Here is a 26,329-nt window from a genome sequence, read left to right on the forward strand (position 1 = left end):
ACAATCTCGATTTGCTGCTTGCTTATGTATCTCCATCTCCCTTACGGTCCCTTTAGCTGAGTAACGGGTATCTGATAGTCGAGGTACTCGACACTAACGTTTTTCCTTGTTTTGAATTATGTGGGATTGACTACTTCAGTTTGTATACCCTTGCTGAGAGTATTATTATTTCATTCAGAAGTTTGCAACGCAGTGAAGGGATTTCCGACCCCATGTAAACGGACATCCGGCAGTCTGTCCATCTACCCGTCTGTCCATCCGTCCGTCGATCCGTTTCTGGTCTCTCAATTTTAAGGGGTTATGTAAAGGAAATGTTTTATTCAAATTTTTTTTTTTTGTGTTTTAAAGTTCGGGACTTATACTTTTTATGCCCGTTACTCGTAGAGTAAAAGGGTATACTAGATTCGTCGGAAAGTATGTAACAGGCAAAAGGAAGCGTTTCCGACCCCATAAAGTATATATATTCTTGATCAGGATCACTAACCGAGCCGATGTAGCCATGTCCGTCTGTCCGTCTGTCTGTCTGTCCGTCCGGATGAACGCTGAGATCTCGGAAACTATGAGAGCTAGTCTATTGAGATTTGGCGTGCAGATTCCTGAGCTTCTTACGCAGCGCAAGTTTGTTTCAGTAGAGTGCCACGCCCACTCTAATGCCCACAAGCCGCCCAAAACTGTGGCTCCTACAGTTTTGATGCTAGAATAAAAATTTTAACTGAAATGTATTGTTCTCATCAATACCTATCGATTGATAATAAAAAAAGAAGAACGCTATAGTCGAGTACCTCGACTATCAGATACCCGTTACTCAGTTAAAGGGACCAAAGGAAAATGGAGATATGGAAGCAGCAAAGCGAGATTGAAATGCGCCACCTACCGGCGGTAGACAGATTTAAGTGTTGTGGGCGTTAGAGTCGGCGTGGCAAAGTTTTTTTTGGATCAATCGATTGGTATTGTCGAGACCAATACATTTCAGCTTAAATTTTGTATCTAGCATTGTGGGCGCCACAGGCTTGGGCGGATTGTGGGCGTTAGAGTGGGCGTGGCATATTCGCGTAACAAACTTGCGCTGCGCTCAAGTCTACGGAATCTAAGTCTGAAATCCCATTTCTCTATCTTTGATATTTTCCGAGATATCCGCGTTCATATTTACGATTTTTTGAAGTTTGTGGGCGTTAGAGTGGGCGTGCAATTTTTTTTTTTCGGTCAATCGATAGGTATGGATGAGAACAATACATTTCAGTTAAAATTTTTATTCTAACATCAAAACTGTTGGAGCCACAGCTTTGGGCGGCTTGTGGGCGTTAGAGTGGGCGTGGCACTCTACTGAAACAATCTTGCGCTGCGTAAGAAGCTCAGGAATCTGCACGCCAAATCTCAATAGCCTAGCTTTTATAGTTTCCGAGATCTCAGCGTTCATCCAGACAGACAGACAGACGGACAGACGGACATGTCTAGATCGACTCGGCTAGTGATCCTGATCAAGAATATATATTATTATCCATCAGCTACAGACTATAGAATATAAGCGATGATGATGATGGTGTCTCCTTGACATTATCGAGTGCCTCGACTATCCCGACCATCAGATACTCGTTACTCAGCTAAAAGAAACGCGAAGGAAATGAAGACATACATGCAGCGGTTTAAGTGGACCTGGCCACATTTTTTTCTAGAGCAATCGATAGGAATTGATAAAAACAATACAAAACTGTGGGCGCCACAGTTGGACTCTTACTCTAATGTTTAGAGTATGGTCTTCAAAACATTTATTGATCACTGTGGACGGCCGTCCACGTAGTGGCGAACGCTCACAAAGAGAGTGTGCGAAGCCGACTACTGTATATAGTCGCAGAATTGAAAATCTGTAGTAATGGTCCGATCATAACAAGTAATAGACCAATCGAAAGGTATTGCAAAAACTGAAAATATTGTTTCCGAAGACTTTAATAATCTTAAATGGTTTGGAAGAAAAACGGTGAAAGTTTATAAGTGAAAATTTAGAAGATTGGAGCTGTTGGGGCCGGTGGAGAAAAAAGCGCCAGGCTAGAAGGGAAAGTCCATTTATTTGGTCAAATTTACAGGTATTTTTTGTCACAAAACTGATATCAGAACTTTATTAAGTTAAAGGTGCGATCGATTAAGAGGTATTTTAATTTGAATAAATTTAAGGCCAAGTTATAAATATGTAATCAGTTCTGACATTACAGAAGAGATTTAAACGCTCAAATACACCATATTTTTAGCCAGTAAGAGACTACGGTTTTATATCAATATGTGTCTTTATCTTGTGCCTAGTTAATATTACAATCTCTAAGTATATATAGGTAATATTTTTTGGTCCCTAAGAAACAGGCAATTATATGTTAAGCCTTTTACATACAACCAATAAATATGTAAATCTGTTAAACATCGTTGGGCTTTGAACCCATTCAGCCGCATCATCAATTTCAGTTTGGATAATATTCTCGCATTTTGTCTCGGGTTCAGTCGATTAAATGAAATAACAATAAACATTATTTATCAATTAAGCTGTTACATTAAATATAATTCAATTCAGTGCTGTTCATATAATTTTCCATAAAAAACAGCACAAGCCGTGGAGTTCTTGCCACGACAATTTATGCGAAAAGTTCAATTGCGTTCAAATGTGAATAATTCGAGGTTATTGTTCTTGCTGCCCGTTATCGATGCGACTGATGTATTTTAAGAAATTTACTCATGAATTTTGTATGTGACAATTTATTTATTTATTGATTTACTTTGCATCCAGCAGCGGACCGAAAAGCGCGAGCTTTGCCCATCCTGTGATAGGCTGGGGCATTGCAAATACATAGATGCGCACTGTGAGATTGTTTTTACATCCCCATTGATTTCCATTCGAATCGTGTCAAAGGTGTTGGCAATTTTGCAGTCAATTGGTATTAATTGAGTGTGAACACAAAAATATTTTTGTAAATTGCCGGGGCTGTCGAGAGGCTAGGAACGTTTTGTGACCTCTTGGGGCAGCTCCCAATGTTGTTGTTAGCCGTGCCTGTTGTTACCGCAAATGTGCCGCGCAATATGCAAATTGATTTGCCGAACAATTCATTTGAAAATACGTTGCGTAAGCCGCAAAGCTGCAGCCCGCAAAACACAAAACAGAAAAAAATCGGACAAAATCGAACTAAAAACCCAAAAAATGTTTCCAGAGCCAAAGCAAAATTGGCCAACTGAAAAGGTCACAAGCAGATCACGAAACTGTTTGCTAATTAATAAATCGATATTGTTCAATTTTTTGTAATCATCCTTTTCACTTATAGAGTAAAAATGTATATTGTAATCGTTGAAACGTTTGTAACAGGTAGAATGAAGCAGTTGCGACCCTACAAAGTATATGTGTATGTTGTTAATCAGGATCCCTAGCCGAGTTGATCTAGCCTTGTCCGTGCTTTGTATGTTTGTCTGAGACCTCGGAAACCATAAATGCTAGGAAAATTGAATTAAGCATTCAGATTATGGCGGGTCGAATTGAAAGCCTAAAAATCGTATAGGGGTAACGTAATCCTTAAAGGGCTCTAAGAAATATTGCCGAACAAGCTTGTGGTCTAAAAGGTTATTACTTAATTACTAATGGTCCGGTCTTAACAATTTTCGGCGTGCCGGTAGGTATTGACAAGCGGAATAAAATAATATTTAATTTAAATGTACATTTTTATAAAAGTGGTCGCCAAATTGGGAGGGAGGTTTGTGGGCGTTACAGAGGGCGAGCACATTGTTGAAACAAGCATGCGCTGCTTACGAAGCCATTTAATCAAAATCTGAAATACCAACTTTCTGTAGAAATAGCTATAGCTATTAAAGTTTCCGAGATGACAGCGCTTACACGGACAGACGGACACGGACAACCATACCGGTTGAAAGCGATAAGCTATAGGGTTGTTATGCAATCTTTCTCTGTGATTTGCATTCATTAGAGAATATCGACGGACAAGCTGGTTGAATTGCGCCATCATCACTCTTTTTCATGCGGCGCGCAATTGAAAATATCTAAACAAACGGGCCAAGCGCCGTTTCAAAATCTTTTTCTCCATTCAGCTCACATTGCCAGTTAATTTGGCAATTTTTCTATGTTTACACGACGTCGCCCACAAAACCAAAAAAAGCAATAACTGAAAATTTAAGCAATGACAAATGGCATAAATAAGGCTTGGCCTTGAATTGTGCACCACATACGCCAAAAGAAATACAAATGAACGACGACGAGTACGTAAATAAATAATAAACAATTGTTTTCCCTTTCCCATTTAATTATACCTGTTACTCGTACATTCAGAAAAAACAAAAACCGTTGGGCGTGTTTTACGCCCAAATGTGTTCAATATTGAAATTGACTATAGTTCGAAATGGTGTCATTTATTTTCGTGTGAAAAAAAGTAGGAAATGTACTTAAACCAAGCATTAATTTACACATATGCCGTTCTTTGAAATGTATAAATCGATTTTGGCCTATTTTTCGGCCTATTTTATTTTTATACCCGCTACTCGTAGAGTAAGAGCAGAGTAAGTAACTCGTAGAGTAAGAGTAGCGGGTATAAAAATAAAATAGGCCGAAAAATAGGCCAAAATCGAATTATACATTTTAAAGGGGTATAGTAGGTTCGACGGAAAGTATGTAACAGGTAGAAGGAAGGGTTTCCAACCCCATAATGTATATATTTTCTAGATCAGGATCACTAGCCGAGTCGATCTATCGATCGCGCTGTAGGCTAAGTGGCGCCATAGAAGAAAAAGATAGGTGGCCCCATAGGCTAGGTGTGTTGGTGAAAAAAGCAAAGTTGCGGTAAGCATATCTCTATTCGTCTCGCACTCCCTTAAGCTTAGGTACGGGTATCTAAAAGTCGAGGCCATCGACTATAGCGTTTTCTCTTGTTAAATCTTGCATGTTACTTTACGGCACAACTTCCAAATAACAGTCGATGTATCTTATTGCGCAGAAAATGAATATATATTCAGTAATATTAATAATCAGTCTCGGACTTTGCTCTTGAGATGATTTTGCCCAAAAAGTTGGTGCAAAAATAACAAAACCTATTCAATTTATAAGTGGGTCAGCGGTACTAGAGCGCAGATTTGAGGAAAAACAACACAGGTAAAAATGTATACGGACTTTTTTAGATATTAAGTAGCAGTTTCTTGCGACGTATGAAAGTGGCATCTTTATATTTCCAACAGTAGCTTGTAAGGAATGGTGACAAAGTGGTTGTAGGGTTAATTTTTATTCTTTTATTTTTTAAAGAGCTCAAATTTTTTCTAAGCCAAAATAACTTTTATATACATAAAAACACTTTTTTATACCCGTTATTCGTAGAGTAAAAAGTTGGTTGGTTTCTTTCTATGCGTTAAGATCTGCTTTCCTTGTTTAAGCTGCAAAAGCTTGTAACGGGTTACAATTTTTGTTAAAGAAAAACAAGGTTACAGTCAAATATTTTGCTTTTTATACCCCTGAAGAGGGTATTTCGAATTTCAGAATTTCGCAATACAATAAAGGAAACTTTTTTTACCTTATAAGGTATACATATTTTCAATCAGCGTTACTAAACGAGTCGATCTAGCCATGTCCATCTGTCCGTTTCTACGAGAACTAGTCTCTCAGTTTTAAGGCTATCGGGTTGAAACTTTTCCTAAATTGTTTTTCTATTTCTAATCTGGGGTACAGCCCTTTTTTCCGAAAATGCGTTATAAAATTACGTATAGAGTAAAAGGGTTTTTTTAATTCGTCAGAAAGTATGTAACAGGTAGAAGGAAGAAAGTTTACGACCCTATAATGCTTGTACATATATTCTTAATCAGGATCACTATTCGAGTCACTATCCCGTCTGTCCGTATGAACGCTTTGATCTCGGAAACTATAAAAGCTGCAATACTCGGACTAGGCATGCAGATTCTAGAGATTCCTGCGCAGCGCAAATTTGTTTCGTCAGTGTGCCACGCCCACTGGTACAGGTTTAATGCTAAAATAAACATTTTAACTGCATTGTATTGTTCTTATCAATACCTATCGATTGACAAAAAAAGTTTGCCCACAAATCGCCCACAAACTTAAAAAAGTCGTAAGTATGAACGCGGATATCTGGGAAACTATCAAAAATAAAGAATTGGGACTTCAGATTTAGATTCCGTAGCCTTGTACGCAGCGCAAGTTTGTTTCGCGAATATGCCACGCCAACTCTAACGCCCACAAACCGCCTAAGCCTGTGGCGCCCATAATTTTAATACTAAAACAAATTTTTACTGAAATGTATTACTCTTGTCAATACCTATTGATTGACCTAAAAAAAAGTTTGCCATGCCCACAGGCCGCCCAAAACCTGTGGCCCCGTCCGTTTTCATGCTAAAACAAATTTTAACTGAAATGTGTTTGTCTCGTCAAAACCTGTCGATTGAACAAAGAAGTTTGCCACGCCCACTCTAACGCACATAACGCCTAAATCTGTCTGCCACCCACATAACCATTTATTAATATCGCGGATAGGCGCATTACAATCTCGCCTTGCTGTTTGCATTTCTCCATCTCCCTTTGGTCCCTTTGAGCTGAGTAACGGGTATCTGATAGTCGAGGTACTAGACTAAAGCGTCTTCCTTGTTTTATGATTAAATCTGCTGAATTTATTCAGATTATACAGTTTCCGTTTTACGATTAAAATAGCATAATGTGGTTTTAGCTACAATAAATAACTTCAGTTTGCCAAAGTTATCTAATTTTCTTGTTTAATTATATTTATTAACATCCGTTTGAAAAGTTAAAACTTCAAATCACTCGACAAGTTAGAGTTTGGGTTTTCGGTTTAGAAATGTATTGTTTATTACCATTTTATTAAGTGTACAGAACGTGATTGCGCTCTTTTTAGTCCTATTTTATTTTCTATAAATCAATCTTGCATAGTTTTGGGCATTCAAGGTACAATAGCATGAAACTTTTCATCGCTCAACTTCTTACAAACGGTAATTTGTATAGCAAAAAGTGATAAAGATAAAAAGTCAAGAAATCTTATGGGCTATATAGCTTGAAAATTTAAAAAGAAATCGTTCGAACCAATTTTGAGAAAATATGTAATAAGTGGTTTATTATTATTATTTTTTACATTCGGCACGCTGCAATTCAATATGCCTGTATTTAGCTGTACGATTTTGATAAAGCGTGTCGAATGAGAAAAATTTAGAATGTGTATTTATTTAGTAGATCGTATAAAACATTTTTGTCACAAAAGTTGATATCAGAACTTTTGTTTGTTGAAGGTGTGATCGTCACTAGATTTGTACCTCGTTAAGAGGTGTTTTTGTTTGATTTAACATAAATATATGCTAAACATATATTCGTTATCTCTCAGAGACTTAGAAAATATTTTTTTTAATAGCCGACCTTAAAGAATCTACACTAAAAGACCGCATGCCTCATTGATCTCAGGATGTGCTCAAATTGGTTCGCCGACTTAACCAGTAATGAATGCATTATTAAGTCGATTCTCACCTTTGTTGCATCATATAATTTGTTCCGTTTTCAGAAATTGGACCTAACCAGCGAAGAAAAATAGCCAAGAAAAGGTGTATGATATAATGCATTTTTATGGCCAAGTTTGTTCCTCTTTCGCTTGCTCGGTGCTATCAGCAGAGGATGCAGTACGGATACGTATACTTGCGCTCGCTTGGCAAGGACGCCCTTATCGCTCTTATTAACCATGGGTTTCGCACTGTCTCCCCCTGTAACAATATTATTTCTAGGCTGCCCGGCAGGTAGATATTGAAGATAGATACCAGATAAGGTGTTCTACCTGTCCTAAGGATCAAAACAAACAAGTGCGGCAAAGATTTACCGCCAAATCGCCAGAGCACAGATATACAGATACCCATTCCGGCACAGATACTGTTGCAGACACAGCCACAGCTACATGCCACAGGTTCATATTCAGACACTTTCCCATAGCGGGTTCTTGGCTCTTTGGTTCTTTATATTGCGTAAGTTTATCTTCAGCGTTCTCTTTGTATCTCTCACTCATGAAAATCGATGTATCTACGTATCTTTGTATGTGCTGTGTACGCTCGCTGCTCTCGGCCAAGATTTTGTTTTGGTTTCTTTGTGATTTTTCTTGAATTTTCCACTCAGTCTGTATTCAGATCTTCAACTATACAAGTCGCTCAAAATAAAATTTTAAAATCTCGAGCTAGAAATCTGGACTTTGCGCTTTATTTTTAAGTGAAATGTTGTGAATGGACGGACAAAAAATTCAACTACCACTAATTGGACCATTAAAAAAAACTATAACCCTTCTCGATCGAAATCTAATGAATCTAGTTCAATTTTAAAATATCACTAATTCAACGTGAGTAAAATGGGAAATGTGCGTTTGTCAGCGTAATAATAATAATAAAGTGGTTTAAAATATGCATGTTAACTTAGCCGAATCTGTAAAACAAATCTTCTAATTTTACAAAAATATTTTAAATTGTTAAGTTAATTTTAAAACCTTGAGAATATAAGGCTGAAAAACCAATACTTGATTTTCAGTTTCTGCTTGCCAACTGTAAGAATCTTTCCAATGAGCTGAGCTAAGAACCGAAGTCTTTCTAATAATGAATAAAATCGAATCTTATAAAATCATGCTGCGTTACCTTCTTGGGTCCTTTTATAAATATATTAACCTCGTTGGTGTCGCCACAGTTTTTGTATATTCTAACCGTAACGTTTTCATTAGTTTTTTTTTCCTAAGCTACATTTGCATCGATTTCTAACCGTGGTATTTTGTTCGTTTATTTGTTCGGTGAATACCGATTTTTTTTATCCGCTGGTTGTTGTTTACCTTTTTAGGCTTTTCAGTTAAATGGGATCAACTTTCGTGCTTGTCATGACGTTTTGGGGGTTTCATGTCGTGCTCTTGCCTAAGTGCTACCAAAATGTAAATCGATTCGAGTGCGAATGCGTTTTTATGATTTCGGCACGCGTCTGCGTGCGCATATTAGTCAGCTTGTTTGCGGCCTGTGCCAAACCAAAGCGTAGAACCCATTGGCACCGCCGACACTACTCTATCTACAAGTCCATGGCCACACCCACAACACACAATCCACACGACGGTGTCATAAACAATTGTGCCCCCAATTAGATCAGCTTTCCTCAGGTTTCTTTGGGATCCTCAACCATTTAGAACTGCATTATCTATTTATTATCGATAACTTTCACTTTCAGCCTGAGGTTTGGCAACTGCGAACTTATCCCGCCCCTTTGCGACCACCTGCTGCGTTTAATTGAATTGAATTTTGATTTGATTCGTTTTCCCACTCGCCGCGTGGTAATTGAAAACTAATTGCGTTTCTCACGCCCGATTTTCAGACGCATTTCGGTTTGTTTGGAATTCAATTCACGATTTGAATAGTTTATGATGGGAAAGAAAAACATATTGGGGAAATTGGCGTGTGAAGTGTTTGAGCACGTAAGAACAAGGCGATGATGAGAGGGTAATGGGCTTTTCATTTCTGAGCAGCGAGAAAGGGAAGCAGATAAACATGGAAAATGAGAAATGAGATTTGCAATTGAACAAACACCATCGATTGTGCGGGTCTTGGAACTGTGAAATGTGCTGGCACTAACCCCAGAAGATGATGTCAGAATGAAGATTATTTCTACAGATAGGGCCAAGTGATCCCAAGCGAATTCAGGAAACCAATTTCGTACTGTTTTCAGTTCAAATTAATATTCCAGTTAAAATAAATATAAACAAAATTTTAAAAAATGTCCGCTGTAACGAGAAAGCCTCTTCGTTGCTTTGACACACCTTTTGGCAACTGAGCCAAGGCGTAAGGTGGTCGATTGATTGTCCATTTTGCCAGAAAAAGCAAGGAAGAATGCTATAGTCGAATGCCTCGACTATCAGATACCCGTTACTCAGCTAAGGGGAGTGCGAGGGAGATGGATAAATGATAGCAACAATATTGCGCATAGCTTTTTAGTGGATGGTCCGATTTGGACCATTTTTATCATAAAGATAGATAATGAAAATCATGGAAAGGCAAATACACCTGCTTTTGATTTACCTAAATCGTGTCTTCCGTTCGCCAGATATAATAGTTTTTGTGTAAACCATCTTATGTGGATATTCGGCGAAAGAGTGGTAATATTGTCAAAATAGGTATGAGCATAAATATTGGAAACGATGTGCTTGGATCTCAAGGTTGTACCGTGGACTTCAAAGCTAAACAAGGAAGAACGCTATAGTCGAGTACCTCGACTATCAGATACCCGTTACTCAGCTAAAGGGACCAAAGGGAAATGGAGATATGCAAGCAGCAAAGTGAGATTAAAATGCGCCACCTACCGGCGGTAGACAGATTTAAGCGTTATGGGCGTTAGAGTGGGCGTGGCAACATTGACGAGACCAATACATTTCAGTTAAAATTTTTTATCTAGCATAAAAATTGTGGGTGTCACAGGCTTGGGCGGTTTGTGGGCGTTAGAGTGGGCGTGGCATATTCGCATAACAAACTTGCGCTGCGTACGAGGCTACGGAATCTAAATCTGAAATCCTAATACTCAATCTTTGATAGTTTCCGAGATATCCGCGTTCATACTAACGATTTTTTGAAGTTTGTGGGCGGTTTGTGGGCGTTAAAGTGGGCATGGCAAACTTTTTTTTTGAGTCAACCGATAGGTATTAATTATAACAATTCATTTCAGTTTAAATTTTTACTTTAGCATCAAAACTGTAGGAGCCACAGTTTTGGGCGGTTTGTGGGCGTTAGAGTGGGCGTGGCACTCTACTGAAACAAACTTGCGCTGCGTAAGAAGCTCAGGAATCTGCACGCCAAATATCAATAGCCTAGCTCTTATAGTTTCCAAGATCTCAGCGTTCATCCGGACAGACAGACAGACGGACATGGCTAGATAGACTCGGCTAGTGATCCTGATCAAGAATATATATACTTTATGGGGTCGGAAACGCTTCCTTCTGCCTGTTACATACTTTCCGACGAATCTAGTATACCCTTTTACTCTACGAGTAACGGGTATAAAAACGGGGGTTATAGGGTCGGAAACGCTTTTTTCTACCTGTGACATACATATCGACGAATCTAATGCCCTTTTACTCTACGAGTAATATCGAAGAATACGTGCAATCCATTTAGTCACCGGCTTAAAATAATTTTAATCTCTGAACATTGTCCTCTAATTTTGAAAAGTTCATTAGTTGCATGTCAATTGCACCATTTGTGATCTAATCGACAAAGTAGTTCAATTAACCGCAAGTGCTTTGTATCACCAAATACTTGGCCATACAAAAACACAGATACTTGTACGCGTTAAAAAAAATGTGTGCAAATGCACTGCTGCATACTGACTGTGTTAATACCTCCGACTTTAAGTATCTTTCAGGAGGCCATTACCCACGCACGTGTCCACTCTTTACAGTCTCAACCAGTTTTTGAACTCGGGTTTCTTCGCGATAATTTTGGTTGGTGGGTAAAAATTAAAAATACAAACTGAAACAGAACGAATTGAGTCAGAGTGAAGCACAAGTGACTGCTGTTGCTGTGGTTGATGTTGCTTATGCGCAATAAGTGGTTACAGTAGCAACATGCAAAGCAGAAATGGCAGCACCAAGTGGTTCGGGCTGGTGTCATTAGTTTTTATTGCCGCTGAACTGCTGCCCTAAAACTAACTCCTTAAACAATTTTGAAGGAATTGATAAAATTTGTTATCTTCTCGATTACATTATATAAATAATTTAATTAAATTTTATGCTAAAAAAAATATTTGAATAAAACATTTAAGATCATTTTTAAAGACATTGAGATCGCGGATAGCTTACGCTTTACAATCTAGCTTTGCTGCTCTACCTTTTTTTGACAATATTACCACTCTTTCGCCGAATATCCACGTAATGTTTACACAAAAACTAAGAAAGACACGATTTAGATAAATCAAAATCGGGAGGATTTGCCTTTCCATGGCCGATTACGAGAAAAATAGTGGATTTTATGTAGCCAGAGATGACCACGCAATATCATATTTTAAGTCTAAAAGGATTTCAGCCAAGGGGCCAGACGGAAAAAATACCATTATATTTCTCCCAAAAAGTTCCACTTCAACGCATTTCATTTCACTTGTTTCAAAGTGGGATCTTTGCCGAGTAATTAGATATGATTTTATACCCTTACTCGTAGAGTAAAAGAGTATATTGTATTCGGGGAAAAGTATGTAACAGATAGGAGGCAGCGTCCCGACCCCATAAAGTATATATATTCTTGATCCGGATCATCAGCCGAGTCGATCTAGCCATGTCTGTCTGTCCGTCTGTCCGTATGAACGCTGAGATCTCGGAAACTATTAAAGCTAGAACGTTGGGACTTGGCATGTAGACTCTTAAGCTTCATGCGTAGCGCAAGTTTGTTTCAACGGGGTATTGCATTTTTGTTTAGATTATCATCGGACCATCCACTAAAAAGATATGCGCAATATTATCGCTTTGTTGCTTTTATTTGTCCATCTCCCTCGCACTCCCCTTAGCTGAGTAACGGGTATCTGATAGTCGAGGCCGTCGATTATAGCGTTCACTTTTGTTATCACTTTAAAAAAGACAAAAAATATCTATAGTTCTTCTCTTAAAAATTTTAATCAATACCTATTATATTTAACAAGAAAATATATTACATTTTTATAACTGTTAATCGTAAAGAAAATAGGCCTCTCTGTGCGTTTAATGAGTGTGGCACACAAATTTTAGTGATTGATTACTTCCCTTTAAATGCCTGTTAATTTAATAATTTGACCATTACTAAAAAGTCAGTTATATTTGGTGTTTATACCCGTTACTCGTAGAGTAAAAGAGTAAATTAGATTTGTCGGAAAGTATGTAACAGGAAGAAGTAAAAGTTTCCGACCCCATAAAGCATATATATTCTTGATCACTAGCCGAGTTGATCTAGCCATGTCCGTCTGTCCGTTCGTCCGTATGAACGCTGAGATTTCGGAATCTGTCTACCGCCGGTAGGTGGCGCATTTCAATCTCGCTTTGCTGCTTGCATATCTCCATCTCCCTTTGGTCCCTTTAGCTGAGTAACGCGTATCTGATAGTCGTGGTACTCGACTATAGCGTTCTTCCTTGTTATACCCGTTACTCGTAGAGTATAAGGGTATACTAGATTCGTCGGAAAGTATGTAACAGGCAGAAGGAAGCGTTTCCGACCCCATAAAGTATATATATTCTTGATCAGGATCACTAGCCGAGTAGATCTAGCCATGTCCGTCTGTCTGTCCGCCCCGATGAACGCTGAGATCTCGGAAACTATAAGAGCTAGGGTATTAAGATTTGGCGTGCAGATTCCTGAGCTTCTTACGCAGCGCAAGTTTATTTCAGCAGAGTGCCACGCCCACTCTAACGCCCACAAACCGCCCAAAACTGTGGATTCTACAGTTTTGAAGCTAGAATACAAATTTTAACTGAAATGTATTGTTCTCATCAATACCTATCGATTGACTCAAAAAAAGTTTGCCACGCCCACTTTAACGCCCACAAACCGCCCACAAGCTTCAAAAAATCGTAAATATGAACGCTGATAACTCGGAAAATATCAAAGATAGAGAAATGGGTTTTTAGATTTAGATTCCGTAGGCTTGAGCGCAGCGCAAGTTTGTTACGCGAATATGCCACGCCCACTCTAACGCCCACAAACCGCCCAAGCCTGTGGCGCCCACAATTTTCATGCTAGATACAAAACTGAATTAACTGAACTGAATTAACTGAAATGTATTGATCCAGAAAAAACTTTGCCACGCCCACTCTAACGCCCACAACGCTTAAATCTGTCTACCGCCGGTAGGTGGCGCATTTCAATCTCACTTTGCTGCTTGCATATCTCAATTTCCCTTTGGTCCCTTTAGCTGAGTAACGGGTATCTAATAGTCGAGGTACTTGACTATAGCGTTCTTGCTTGTTTTAAATATATTGTATTGATTGACGGATATCTCGTCATAAACATCCATAATATCTTAGGGTTGCATATTTTGGAAATGATTGGTTAAGTGAACTAATGTTATAATTAATTATTTATAACTTTACTCACTTTTAGATTAGGGCTGACATCCTAACAAATGGTTCTGTAAAGATAAGAAAATACGTGAAAAATTAATTAAAGTCCAGATTAAAGCTGTCGACTGTCGAACACGGCTCTTCCAAGCTATTTTAATGCCTAGTCTATATTGGGGCATACACTTCTGGGGCACTGCGTGTAACACGTCTATAAAAAGGTTTGAATTCTGCCAAGCCAAAATATGAAGACATATGATAAAGAACTTTTACAAGAAACACTACAATTTTTCAAAATCTCAAAATTAATTCTGTTTGTACATCTATCAGTAAGACTGCAAATCGCTGCAGATCAAGACTCGCCTCTTACACAAACAGACTTGCTCTCACATTTTTCACACCTACGAACAGAAGAAGAGTTAAAAGGTTGCAACCATCAGACAATCGAATACTTGAACGGCCCCGCAAGTGATACACTCATTCCAGACATAGACGCATAGACTGTCACACTGCCCAATTTATGTGATGGGTTTTTTTTTAATTACACTACATGTTAATTTTACCATAAGTGAAATTGATTTAAGTTTCACATAACACTAAAACTTATTATTTGTTTATCGAAAAATAGTCTGGAATAATTTTGTGGGAGTCGATTAGACTTAAAGTGATCGATAACCGATTTTGATCCCCTATAGGTTTTGGCTGTGGTGTAAGCTGAAAGTCCCTATAAGCCGAATCTTGTTAAGCTTGAGAATGTTATATATGAACAATGTTCATTGAACATATATGTACATATACGAACATAGACTCAGAAAAAAATGCTTGAAAGAAGAATTTTCGGTGACAAAACTTTGCCAAGCATGGAAAATACAGAACTCGAGAACAAAATTCAGCTTTCAAGCACGAATTTTCAAGACCGAAAATTCTGGATTTCAGAACCTTTTCGTCTTTAATTGAGTATAAATAATTCTTAAATCTAGTTCTATTTGTACTAAAAACAAGAACGACTTAATAACATAGTAAGAAAGTTGGAGGCATGATTTAAGGAAGAATAACTCTTAAATCAATATGAAATTTTTGCGCCTTATATACTATATAACGATCACTTTTAGAATAAACAGTTGAGAATTATTAGATGCTTAAATCCAAAATGTGCTCAATGTGTGATCTTTTACAGCACGAACGTTCCTAAATGGTAAACATGAAATCGTTCTTAAATCAAGGCTGTTTGTACTTGATTTAAGTACGGTGTTTTTCCCTGGGTGTAGGAATAAATGGTGGCAGCAGGCGGGTAAATGATTAAGGGGACAGGACGCGCAGTCCGAAAAAGTCAAAACCTGAGGGATCATGTGCACGCATTCGTTCAGTTACGTAGATGCGGGAAATCCAGGATGACTGTGCGTGTCTGCCAGTATACTAGAACTCGGGGTATGCACTACGAAACGCAGGACACCGAATGCGGGATTAAATCATTGAATCGAATTGAATACGTGCCGGCACGAAGCACCCAACACCGAATCCTACGTGTTGCTGTTTTGTATTAGCAAGATGTCAATGTATGTTTGCGGAATTATGTACAAACAGCTGACACATCCATATCCACATGTCCAAATGCCTCTTTTTATCTCTATCTCCATGTCCGCGTTAAAGGCATCAAATGTTGTCCGAATTAACAAACAACGAAAAAAGAGCAAAACAGAAAGAGAGCTCCTCAAAATTGACATCAGTTGCTGATTTTTAATTAAAAATGTGCGACGTGTGATGTTGATTTCAATTTGGGCCCCGCCAAACTGACAGATGAACTGATATAGGAAGCTCAACTGGGCGCTGATGCGAAGCACCCCGGATGTTCCGAAGTTTAGGACATGGAAGATGGAGTGTCCGACCCGCCACGTCCGTTTATTGACCACAATGGAAGCGGCACACAGAGGGTTTTTTGTGAGAATTTCACGGAGAAATTTTGGGGTTTCCCCTGTTTCCTATATACAAAAAGAATGAGATGGAGGTTTAGGGAGCTTTTTATGGGACTCTTGTGGCTGAAATAACAGTTGATGCTTTGTGACAGCCTGGAACAGCAGTCATCACATGTCCGCCAAAAGCCAGGATTCCATGGGATTCATATCGTTGCTTTGGTCGGTGTTCCGGGGGCTTCATAAATATAGATAAGCAAATCTAAAGTGGAAATAGAGCATCACATTATTGGGCGGCAAGGAGTGATGGGATAAGTTAAGGTTTTTGAAGGCGATACACGATTACACGATTATTGATTGCAGCAACTAAAATTTTAGGCAACCAAAGATAGAATCGATAAATGGTGCTTCTTACCAAATAAGTACAGAAAAAGTACCACAGAAAATGTTTGCCGAGAACCAGCAAACATGTCCTCCCTCGATATTTTTATAAATTTTTTTTTTTTAATTTGTAGGTCACTTGCCCTTGTTTTTAAGGCGCTTTACCTTTGAAACAAGAAAAACACCTTACATTCAAGAAAAAATGCCTTTAATTTAAGGCAATTTACCATTAAAATAAGAAAGTCACCATAGTTTCAAGAAATACCGCAGTTGAGATCTCGGAAACTATAAAATCTAGGAAGCATTCAGGTTTCCTAACGCCTAGAAATCTGAGGCGCCCATATTTTTTAAATAAAAACTAAAATTATAATTGGAATGCACTTATTTGTTCAATACCTATTGAAAAAATAGCCATGCTCACTCACCCCAGTTTTGTGGTTAGAAGTGAAATTTTCACTGTAATGCGTTATTTTTTAGTTATATAAAAAATGGCTAAATTCAGTCAGTAACGTCACTTTTAAGTTAACAGCGTGACGGGTACAAGGTCACTTGACTAAAGAAAAGTATGTAACAGGTATAAGGAAGCGTTTCCGAACCTATTAAGTATACATATATAATCTTGATCTGGTCCGTGTGAGCGCTGAGATAACTTTTTAAAAGTGTAAATGGGAATTTGATTTGTTTATTAATTTTTATATATCTACGCACAAATTTAAAGTTTAGAAACTAAAATTGGATAAAATATTCGTCGCTAGGTGGCGTCCCAAAATCTCGGAAAAAGCCAGTTTGCTGCTTGCATATCTCTATCTCCCTTGCGCTTTCTTCCTTGTTATTTTTAGCGTTTTATTTGTAAGATAAGTAAATTGGCATTATCCTTCGTTTAAGGTGAAGATGTAAATGCCGAATATGTGCTAAAAAATTTCGAGTCCACCGGTTTCCAAAACATGGTTTTTGAGAAAAACGCGATTCACATGAGTTGCGTCAGACCTAACGAGGTAAAAACTTCATGTGTGATCTTTAAAAAAAATGTAAGCTCTTAAAAGATAAATTGCAATTTTCGACCTACACAACACAAATTGGGTAACCGTACAGGTTGTTTAACAATAATCACATTTACAGTAATTAGTTAACCAAACAAACGGATTTTTCATGAAAAATTGGAGATTTATAACTGTACTTCGAAGTAATTTAGCCCACTTTAGCCGGGATACAACGTGCCAGGTGCCATCTTTCGCATATTCTTCCTCATTTGCTGCGGGTGTCAAAGTCATTGTGTTATTAAATACCGTTACACTGGTAACATTAACCTTATCGGGCAGGGCCACCAACCCACACGACCACCATCTACTAGGTACTTGACATTAGACACGGGTCCCGAAAAGAAGAGATGAGGCTCTAGATGTGCTCGGCTTTTACGACCGATACGCGACCCAAAGACAGCAACACTCACGCACTTTCCGATTTTACATGGCTATTAACAAATACCCACGACATTGACAGCAGCAACCCCATAACCATCAGTGCAACAGTTAGAAAAGTCGCGGTCACAGCCCTCACACTTGAACTTATAAATTCCAAGAACCCCCGATAACCTACATATGAATTTATATACGTGCATCATACACATGCGAGTGCCTCCCTTTCACTCTTCCGCTCTTAGTGGTTCCATCTCGCTTTCTCCCGACGTCCTGTAGAAATAAACACTTGTGCGTGCTCAGGATTTCGAGCACACCTTGGGCCAAGTGCTTCAGCAACATGGACAATCTCTGCAGCAAAAGCAGCAACCGTTGCAGATACAACAGCAGCAGCGATACCAGTAGTTTCAACAGAAACATCCGCCAAATTGGAGGTACAAATGCATCAGAAGCGACCATATCAACAAAAATTGCAGTTGCAAACAGCAGCTATAATATTTGCCACAACAGCAACAATATCTCCAACAAGCTCAACGGCAGCAAAAGTATCCACTACAGCACCACCTACAACTGCATCAACCTCAGCGCCCAATGCGACAACAACAGTAACATGCAGTTGCTGATATGCTGCCGCCGACGGTGTTGTTGTCATTCTTGCTGTTGATGATGATGATGATGACAACAGCAATGACTGATGTGCAATATGGCCTGGACATGTCTTTGTGTGTGCGAGTGGAACCGTTGACAGAACCATTAATGCGATGCCCAAGCTTGCAATTGTGCGACGCCGCCAGCAACTACTTCTTTATCTTTCAATCCAATTGCTTTCAAAGCACAGTGGTTGCGGTAATGTCAAATTCTATAATAATAAACCGTAGGCTCTGCTAGGTGTCGCACCTCTTCAGGAATATGATCTACGTTACATGCACCACAAGTGTTTCCTTTAAATAATCAGAACCAACAAGAAGTATACAAATACTTTGTCTAAGCGATGTTTATCAAAATATTAACTGAAATGTATGGGTCTTGTTAATACCTATGCTTAAATCTGTCTGCCGCCCACATTTCCATATGTTGAAATCGCGTGTAGGTGGCATCTCCTTTTTGCTCACCTTAGCTGAGTAACGGGCATCTGATAATCGAGGCACTCGACTTTAGCGTTCTTTCTTGGTTTTTTTAAAGAATGTTGAACTTTTATTGATTAAGAAAACAATTGCCATCCGTTTTTTTTATTGGCTGCAAACTGTACTATCACAAGTGTTGCAAAAAGTTTCGATTAGAGCACTAATCAAACACTATTTCTAAATTCATAAAAGTAATATATTTATGAAATAAATATTGAGCAAAACGATACCATCACATTTAATTTTCATAGGTAACCTTCTACATACACTGTTGTGATTATAAAAGCTGTAGATGATTAAGAAATATCTGTGTTTTTTTTTTTTACTTATCCCTCTTGCTTGGTAAATATTATAAAACCCCAGAGATTTGGTCGAGCAGTATCACGGAACAAAAGTGCGTCGGGTAGCGAAAATGATTTTTAGAATAAAGAATACAAGCAAGGAGACTTTAAAAAAACATGAGAGAATACTATAGTTGATGCCATCGATGTCATAATTTTTGGCATTTAAATGGACATTGATAATCAAAGCAAAATCATTTACATTTTTCATCGCCATAGGCGTTTATAGGTGTGGCACCCTGCTGTCCAAGATGCTCAAGAATTTACATACCAAATCCAAACTTTCTAGCTTTTATAGTTTCCGAGATCTCAGCGTTCATACGGACGGACAGACAGACGGACATGACTAGATCGACTCTGCTAGTGATTCCAAACAATTCTATAGGGTCGGAAACGCTTCCTTCCTGTTACATACTTTCCGACGATTCTAGTACACACTTTTACTCTACAAGTAACGGATATAAACACAATAACTAAAAATATTTATTCTAGTCTGAACCATAAATCTCAGAAATTCTTATGAAATATGGAATCCTATTCGCCCAATGTTCATCGACACTCTGTGTGCGGCCACTAACCCAGTGTTCCGTCTTGTTCTCCCGACCACAAAGAAGGCACTTTGCAGTTGTCGAAGAGATATTGGGGCTAGGGGTGATCCGGACATTAAAATAGCTGCTGGGATACAAAGGGCATTGTGAGCAGTGTTCGCTCTGGGCGAATTCTATTTCATTTTATACTCCTTCATACTGGGCTCTCCCCCATCACTGCATTTTATTTACCCAGTCCCCTTTTTGTGTCTTTACAGCGCTATCCAGGAGTAAGCGAGCGATCGATCCCGAAGAGATGGCACCGCCTAACTGCCTGCTGGCGGTCCTGGCGCTAACGATTTTCTTGGGGGCCAACAACGGCCTGCCGATCACCTCGCGACCCATCGAGGGCAATGTCCAGCGAATGGTTTGGAATGATTGGGTGAACCTAGACCCGGAGCAACGGAGCTTGACTAAGGAGAAGAAAGTGACTGCCAAGTCGATATTCACGCTACCCTTCCGTCACTGTCCGCAGGGCCACACACTGTACAATGAGCTCTGCATTCCCCAATCCAACATTGATCCCACGGATCTAATCAAGCAGGAACTCATTTTGGCCGGTGCCACAAATGGCAGTCCCCCACCGCCACCCATTTTAGACTACGACTATGGCGATGACGGAGAGAGCGAAAAGATCGTGTACGATGTATCGGTAATACCAACCGCCGTGCAAGATAGTGTGCCGCCCCGCCTTGGTGCTGAGGACCAAGCCCTGCCCAGCGAGGATGCACCGCTGAAATTCAATATTTTCGAGAAGAAATTCCCCACGGGCACGGGTGAGCCCGAGGACTTGCCAATGCCGCCGGACTTGTTGGCATCAATATATGGCGGCAACGGCAGTTCCACAGCAGCAACGTCAACCAGCACAGCGGCAACGTCAACCAGCACAGCGGCAACGTCAACGACGACCATGAGCACACCAGCTGCACCTTTGGGGGATGCCAGCAACCGCATGGTTGGTGGTGGCGATTTGATGGCGGCTTCTAGCGATGCCCTGTCCACGTCGGCCACATTCAACCTGCCCAGCAGCAACACCAACGCCAGCAGCACCAACGGGGACATTGGCCAGGTGGAAGCCATTGTGTTGCCAGCGGGACAGGCGCAGGATGGCGCTGGGCACCTGGTCACCAGTTCCCTCATCGATATCGAAAATTCCTCCACTACAGCGAATACATTTATTTCGGGGGCGGATCTGGTCCAGCTTCTCAAGGCAGACGCCTTTCTGCCAGCTTACGATGGCAGCATTGAGCTGTTGCCGCCGCTTTTTAGTCATCGCAAGGTGTCGCCGCCTTTAAGCGCGGACCAGGATGTAAAGACCAAGCAGACAGATGAAAATGTTGAGCCAGAGGGGGTGGGAACGGAGCTAGAGGGGGATGAAGGGACCACCACGGATTCAGTGCTAAGTGTGGAGGAGGAGTATATTACTGAGACAGAAACAAATACAGGCGGCACAACGGTGTCGACAGAGGTGTCAATGGACACATCTCCTGCCCCCTCCATTTCAGGCCTAACATCACCACATCCGCCAGAAGAATCCGAGTTGGATGAAGGTGAAAATCGCCTGGTCTTGATAAAATCGAAAGTGCAACCGGTTCAGTTGACGACAACGACAACAACATCGGCAACGGCAGCATCAACAGCATCAACAGCAACAACGGCAGCTGATGTTGCTGATTTGAGCTCCTCCACCGACCGGTTTCATTATCAGCATTTTGTAGAAGACGTTGCCGCCAGCAGCACGACAGCAATACCAGAGCCCAGCAGCAGCACTGTCGGCGAACTGATTGACCAGAACGATATGCCGGCGAGTGACAATGACAATTTAATGACAAATACAATTGCCGGCCACGCCGATGATGATGGGGGCCATAAAGCCAGCAGTGAAATTGATGCCCAACAGGAACTGCGGCTCATCAACGAGCTGGTAAAGGGTAAGCAGGGTAAGCAGGGAGAGCAGCAACAGAACCAACAGCAGCTTGAGCCAACCAACGCAGAAGGAACATCTACATCAACTGAGGATGCAACCGTCACAACAGCAGCAAATTGGTCAAAGGTGATGCCGCAATTAGGCCAGGGCACAAGTGAAGCAGCAACATCGACCCAGGCTAATGAGAGCAGCTCGACAGTAAAATCAGGAGCAGCAGAAGAGCAATTAAGTATTACCAATCGTAGCAATAGAAATAGTAAAATAATTAGAGTAGGACAGATTGCCGAAGAGCCAACAGCAATAGCGGCGACTGCAACACCTCCGACCACCAGCAGCAACCCAGATGGCTATACGCCTTTTTGGTGGCTCCCGAGCATTGGATGGCGTCTGGAGCGCCAGGTCGACGGCAATGGTGAGGATCATTCGCTGTTGCTTCGGTTCTTCAGCACGTTTCGCGGCAGCGACATGGCAGCAACCACACGCTAACGGCCACATTAAATGCAGCGCCAGCATCTCCTGGCTCTGGCCACCGCCTAGAGCCACAGGATGTCGCTGGGTGCCGTGTAGTCTAGTGTAAGATAGTGTCGTGTCAGCAACAGCGTTTCAATTGCGTGTTGAAGTTTGTTCATAGTTGTCTCACCTTTGCACTCGTCATTTGTCTAAGTAAATATTTATTATCTTTTTATGTTTTAATTGAATGCCAAATTGTACATAGTATATCCCAAACACACTTCTTAGCAACAACTTTCGCATTTTTTTTTGCCCTGGCGTTATTTTGTGGTATTTAAACTGCTTTCTTTTTTTAAGTTGTTGATTTAATTTTAGGGGGACTTTTTTTTTATATTATGATAGTTTTATACATATGTGCGTACTGCTGTCGTTGTTGCGAGCCCTAGCAATAATTAATTGTGATTATTTAGGCTTATGAATTGATTGTTAGACTTAGTTAAATGTATACTCTGAATCTTTTTTTTTAATACTATTATCACAATTACCCAATTTATATGTGTATTAGCGGAGCACTTGTAGATGTCTCTGTGTATAAACCCTAGTGAGAAAGCTATTCAAATCTAGGCATTTGTAATCGCATTCAATAAAAAAAGCCTGTGTTTCTATACCTATATATATATAGATATAATAATGTGCTAACGTTTGTAACCTGAAATCAAAACTAAAGCCTAAACTATAGTGTAATGCATTTAATTAGTTATAACAATGCGTTTCGAACCACTTACTCAAAAAAAAACGAACCGAATCAGGCAAGCAATATGTTTTTGTCAAATGAAATTTAACCAACAACCAAAGTTCTGAAGAAAAACAAATACGGAATTGCAAAAACAGTGTATTTTCTGGGGCAGTGGCAATTGTGCGGCTTACGGTTTCCTCACGATTTGATAGCTGGCCAAAGACTGCGGTAAGTATCGATTATGCGGGAATAGGTAACAACTTTGGAAAGGAGTCCCGGGCAAAACGCATTCAACCGCAAGTAAAATGCCAGCAGAAGAGGCTTTAAGAAAGATTCCCTCGATGTTCGCCTCGAAAGTCTGACCGAAAGTCTGGTGCTTTCCCCTTTGCACACTGGAAATACTGGGAATACTGTTGACTAGAAATAAACTAATATCTAGCTGGTAGGCCGAGAGGTGGATAAAAGGCTAGGTAATAGTTTGAGTAGCAACTGGCATAAAGAGTTCACAAAGGGAACTCCGTTGCATCATTTTTAATGTTGCACGTACATTGGTCTGAAATTTCGGTAAAGAGACACACACAATTATTGAGTAAATTTTATACATTTAAGCAAAATGGACTTGCACTTATAACTGAGCTATTCAATAAAAAACAAGGAAGAACGCTATAGTCGAGTACCTCGACTATCAGATACCCGTTACTCAGCAAAAGGGACCAAAGGGAAATGGAAATATGCAAGCAGCAAATCGATGTTGAAATGCGCCATCTACCGGCGGTAGACATATTTAAGCGTTGTGGGCGTTAGAGTGGGCGTGGCAAAGTTTTTTTTTTGATCAATGTATAGGTATTGACGAGACCAATACATTTCAGTTAAAATTTTGTATCTAGCATGAAAATTGTGGGCGCCACAGGCATGGGCGGTTTGTGGGCGTTTATTTGCCTGACAAACTTGCGCTGCGTACAAGGCTACGGAATCGAAATCAGAGATCACAATTCTCTATCTTTAATAGTTTCCGAGATATCCACGTTCATATGTTCGATTTTTTGAAGTTTGTGGGCGATTAAGTGGGCGTGGCAAACTTTTGTTTGGGTCAATCGATAGGTATTGATGAAAACAATACATTTCAGTTAATATCTTTATTTTAGCATCAAAACTGTAGGAGCCACAGTTTTGGGCGGTTTGTGGGCGTTAGAGTGGGCGTGGCGCTCTGCTGAAACAAACTTGCGCTGCGTAAGAAGCTCAGGAGCCTAGCTCTTATAGTTTCCGAGATCTCGGACAGACGGACATGGCTATATCGACTCGGCTAGTGATCCTGATCAAGAATATATAGGGGAGAGTGGGGATAGGTGAACCACTTTTTTTTATTAACATTATTATGTCTGAACAATTTGACGTAAGGGTCTGCTGTATATAGAAATCTAAAAGAGCCCACATTCCTTGGAATATTAAGTATTATGCAAAAATACTATCTTTTGTTTTGTAAAGTTTATTTGCTTTCCAAATTTTTGTCTCAAATGGGTGGGGATACCTGAACCACCCTATGGGGATAGTTGAACCACCTATCAGGATAACACAAAAACTACAATTGTATAAAAAAAGAGTAATTTATTTCTTTGTGCATGCCTTCTTTCTGTTCGAATATAAACATTGCACCTTTACAGCATGAAATCAAACATTACAATATTGGTATTTATTCTTATTTTTGTTTTTATTCTTTCTTTTTTCGAAGGTTTTCTTGAGTTTTCTGATTGTGTTTTTCCGCGATCAATTTTTCTGCGGTGAGTCTGTAGCAATGATACTCCTTCCTCGTTTTCTTCCCCGAGTCGTCTGTTTTCGTGGTTTAGCCTTTGGGTACCCTCGTAAGTCCTCCTGGTTCATGTATCCCCACAAGTCATCAGCCAATTAGAAGTGATTTGAAGAAAACATGAAATATTTAATCTGCGTGAGCTATCCGTGGAAATATCATAATTTGCGTCTACTTACGATAAAATACAATTTTATGAAGTTCAATGCCACTGGCGAAGCACGATAAAATTTTTCCAAGAAAACGTTAGGTCACAATTGAAGCTGCAAACGGCGAATACAAACTTCGATTAGCGATAAAAACGACAACAATCGTTTGACGCGACTGTGCGTGCGTGTGAGGTTAGGATATCGACTAAGTAAGCAACACACATAAAGATGGCGCACAAAATCATGACAGAAGGTGAAATATTTGTAGTGGTTCATCTATCTCCGTGGTTCACCTATCCCCACTCTCCCCCATACTTTATGGGGTCGGAAACGCTTCCTTCTGCCTGTTACATACTTTCCGACGAATCTAGTATACCCTTTTACTTTACGAGTAACGGGTATAAAAACGCGGAGATCTCGGAAAATATAAAAGCTAGAAAGTTGGGACTTCGCATGTACATTTTTTAGCCCGGAAACGCCGAAATCTATCTATCGCCTACGTTTTTGAAGGTTTTTAAAAAAGGAAATGTGATTTTTTTTAATACTAAATATCCATATACATGTTGAATATTATTAAAAATGGACAATTCATTAAATAGTTATAAGCAGTTATAAAGTGTACTCAAACAAAAAAAAAGACCGTTTTCAATCTCAAATGAGAACCCAGATCGATTCATACTCAAATTCTCAAGACCGAGATCGAAATCTCTGTTTCAACATCGAATCGATCTCGATTTCGAGATAAACTGATCTCGATTTAGAGATGAATCGTTTATGGATTCAAGCATAAATGCTGAATTTTTTTTATAACCATATATATTTTAGACTTACTACTTTCATTTCAACATAAAGTTCATATTCATGGATGGGTGGCGTTACAAATTCGGATGACTTATAAATTTAGTTCCACGACAATCGGTGGAATAGCCTCTTTTATTTCGTCATTCCTTATGTACCTAAGGCACTCTTAAGGAACTCCGGCGTCTAAAAAAATATATATTATTATTATTCTAACATATATCTCTTACATTGCATCGTGCTTAAGATGAGTTGCTAAAAACAATCACACTATATTTAATACATGTTCAATATTACAATATATACATATGTGTAAGTTTGTGATTGTGTAGGTGTGTCATTGTGTGTGCAGTTTAAAGTCTGTTAATTTTTCGACACAAGTTTATTATTCAATATGTACGCAAATAAATATGTTTGTTCACATATGTATGAAAAACAGTTAATACAACGCATTACCGATTTAGTTTTTTTAAGAAAAACGTTGTCGAATAAAAAACAGAATAAAACAAGAGAAAACGCTACAGTCGATGCCATCGACTATCAAATACCTGTTACTTAGCTTAGAGGAGTGCGATGGAGATGGGATATGCAGCAAAAAGACTGTTCACAATTGCATACCCCGCCACCTAGCGTCGATTTCATTATTTGCTTATAAC

At 39.5% G+C, this 26,329-nt stretch overlaps 2 protein-coding genes across 5 annotated transcripts in view; one reads left to right on the forward strand and one right to left on the reverse strand.

The window, feature by feature from the left end:
* Positions 1–23,074, forward strand: part of LOC119558263 (protein folded gastrulation) — a 45,563-nt gene extending 22,489 nt beyond the window's left edge. Inside the window, exons 1-2 of one of the 2 annotated variants that reach the window (XM_037871614.1) lie at positions 8,175–8,357; positions 20,028–23,074. In XM_037871614.1, coding sequence (XP_037727542.1) covers positions 20,066–22,222 — 2,157 coding nt within the window. In that variant the 5' untranslated portion in view covers positions 8,175–8,357; positions 20,028–20,065 and the 3' untranslated portion in view covers positions 22,223–23,074. Of the gene's footprint in view, positions 1–8,174; positions 8,358–20,027 lie in introns of those variants that run through there. The other variant, XM_037871613.1, reaches the window with a different exon arrangement.
* Positions 1–26,329, reverse strand: part of LOC119558262 (chaoptin) — a 412,604-nt gene that overhangs the window by 93,819 nt on the left and 292,456 nt on the right. For all 3 annotated transcript variants that reach the window (XM_037871610.1, XM_037871611.1, XM_037871612.1), the window contains one exon: positions 14,089–14,122. The gene's annotated coding sequence lies outside the window, so the exon portion shown is untranslated. The remainder of the gene's footprint in view (positions 1–14,088; positions 14,123–26,329) is intronic.

This window comes from Drosophila subpulchrella, chromosome X, assembly GCF_014743375.2.
Source record: "Drosophila subpulchrella strain 33 F10 #4 breed RU33 chromosome X, RU_Dsub_v1.1 Primary Assembly, whole genome shotgun sequence".
Lineage (NCBI taxonomy): Eukaryota > Metazoa > Arthropoda > Insecta > Diptera > Drosophilidae > Drosophila > Drosophila subpulchrella.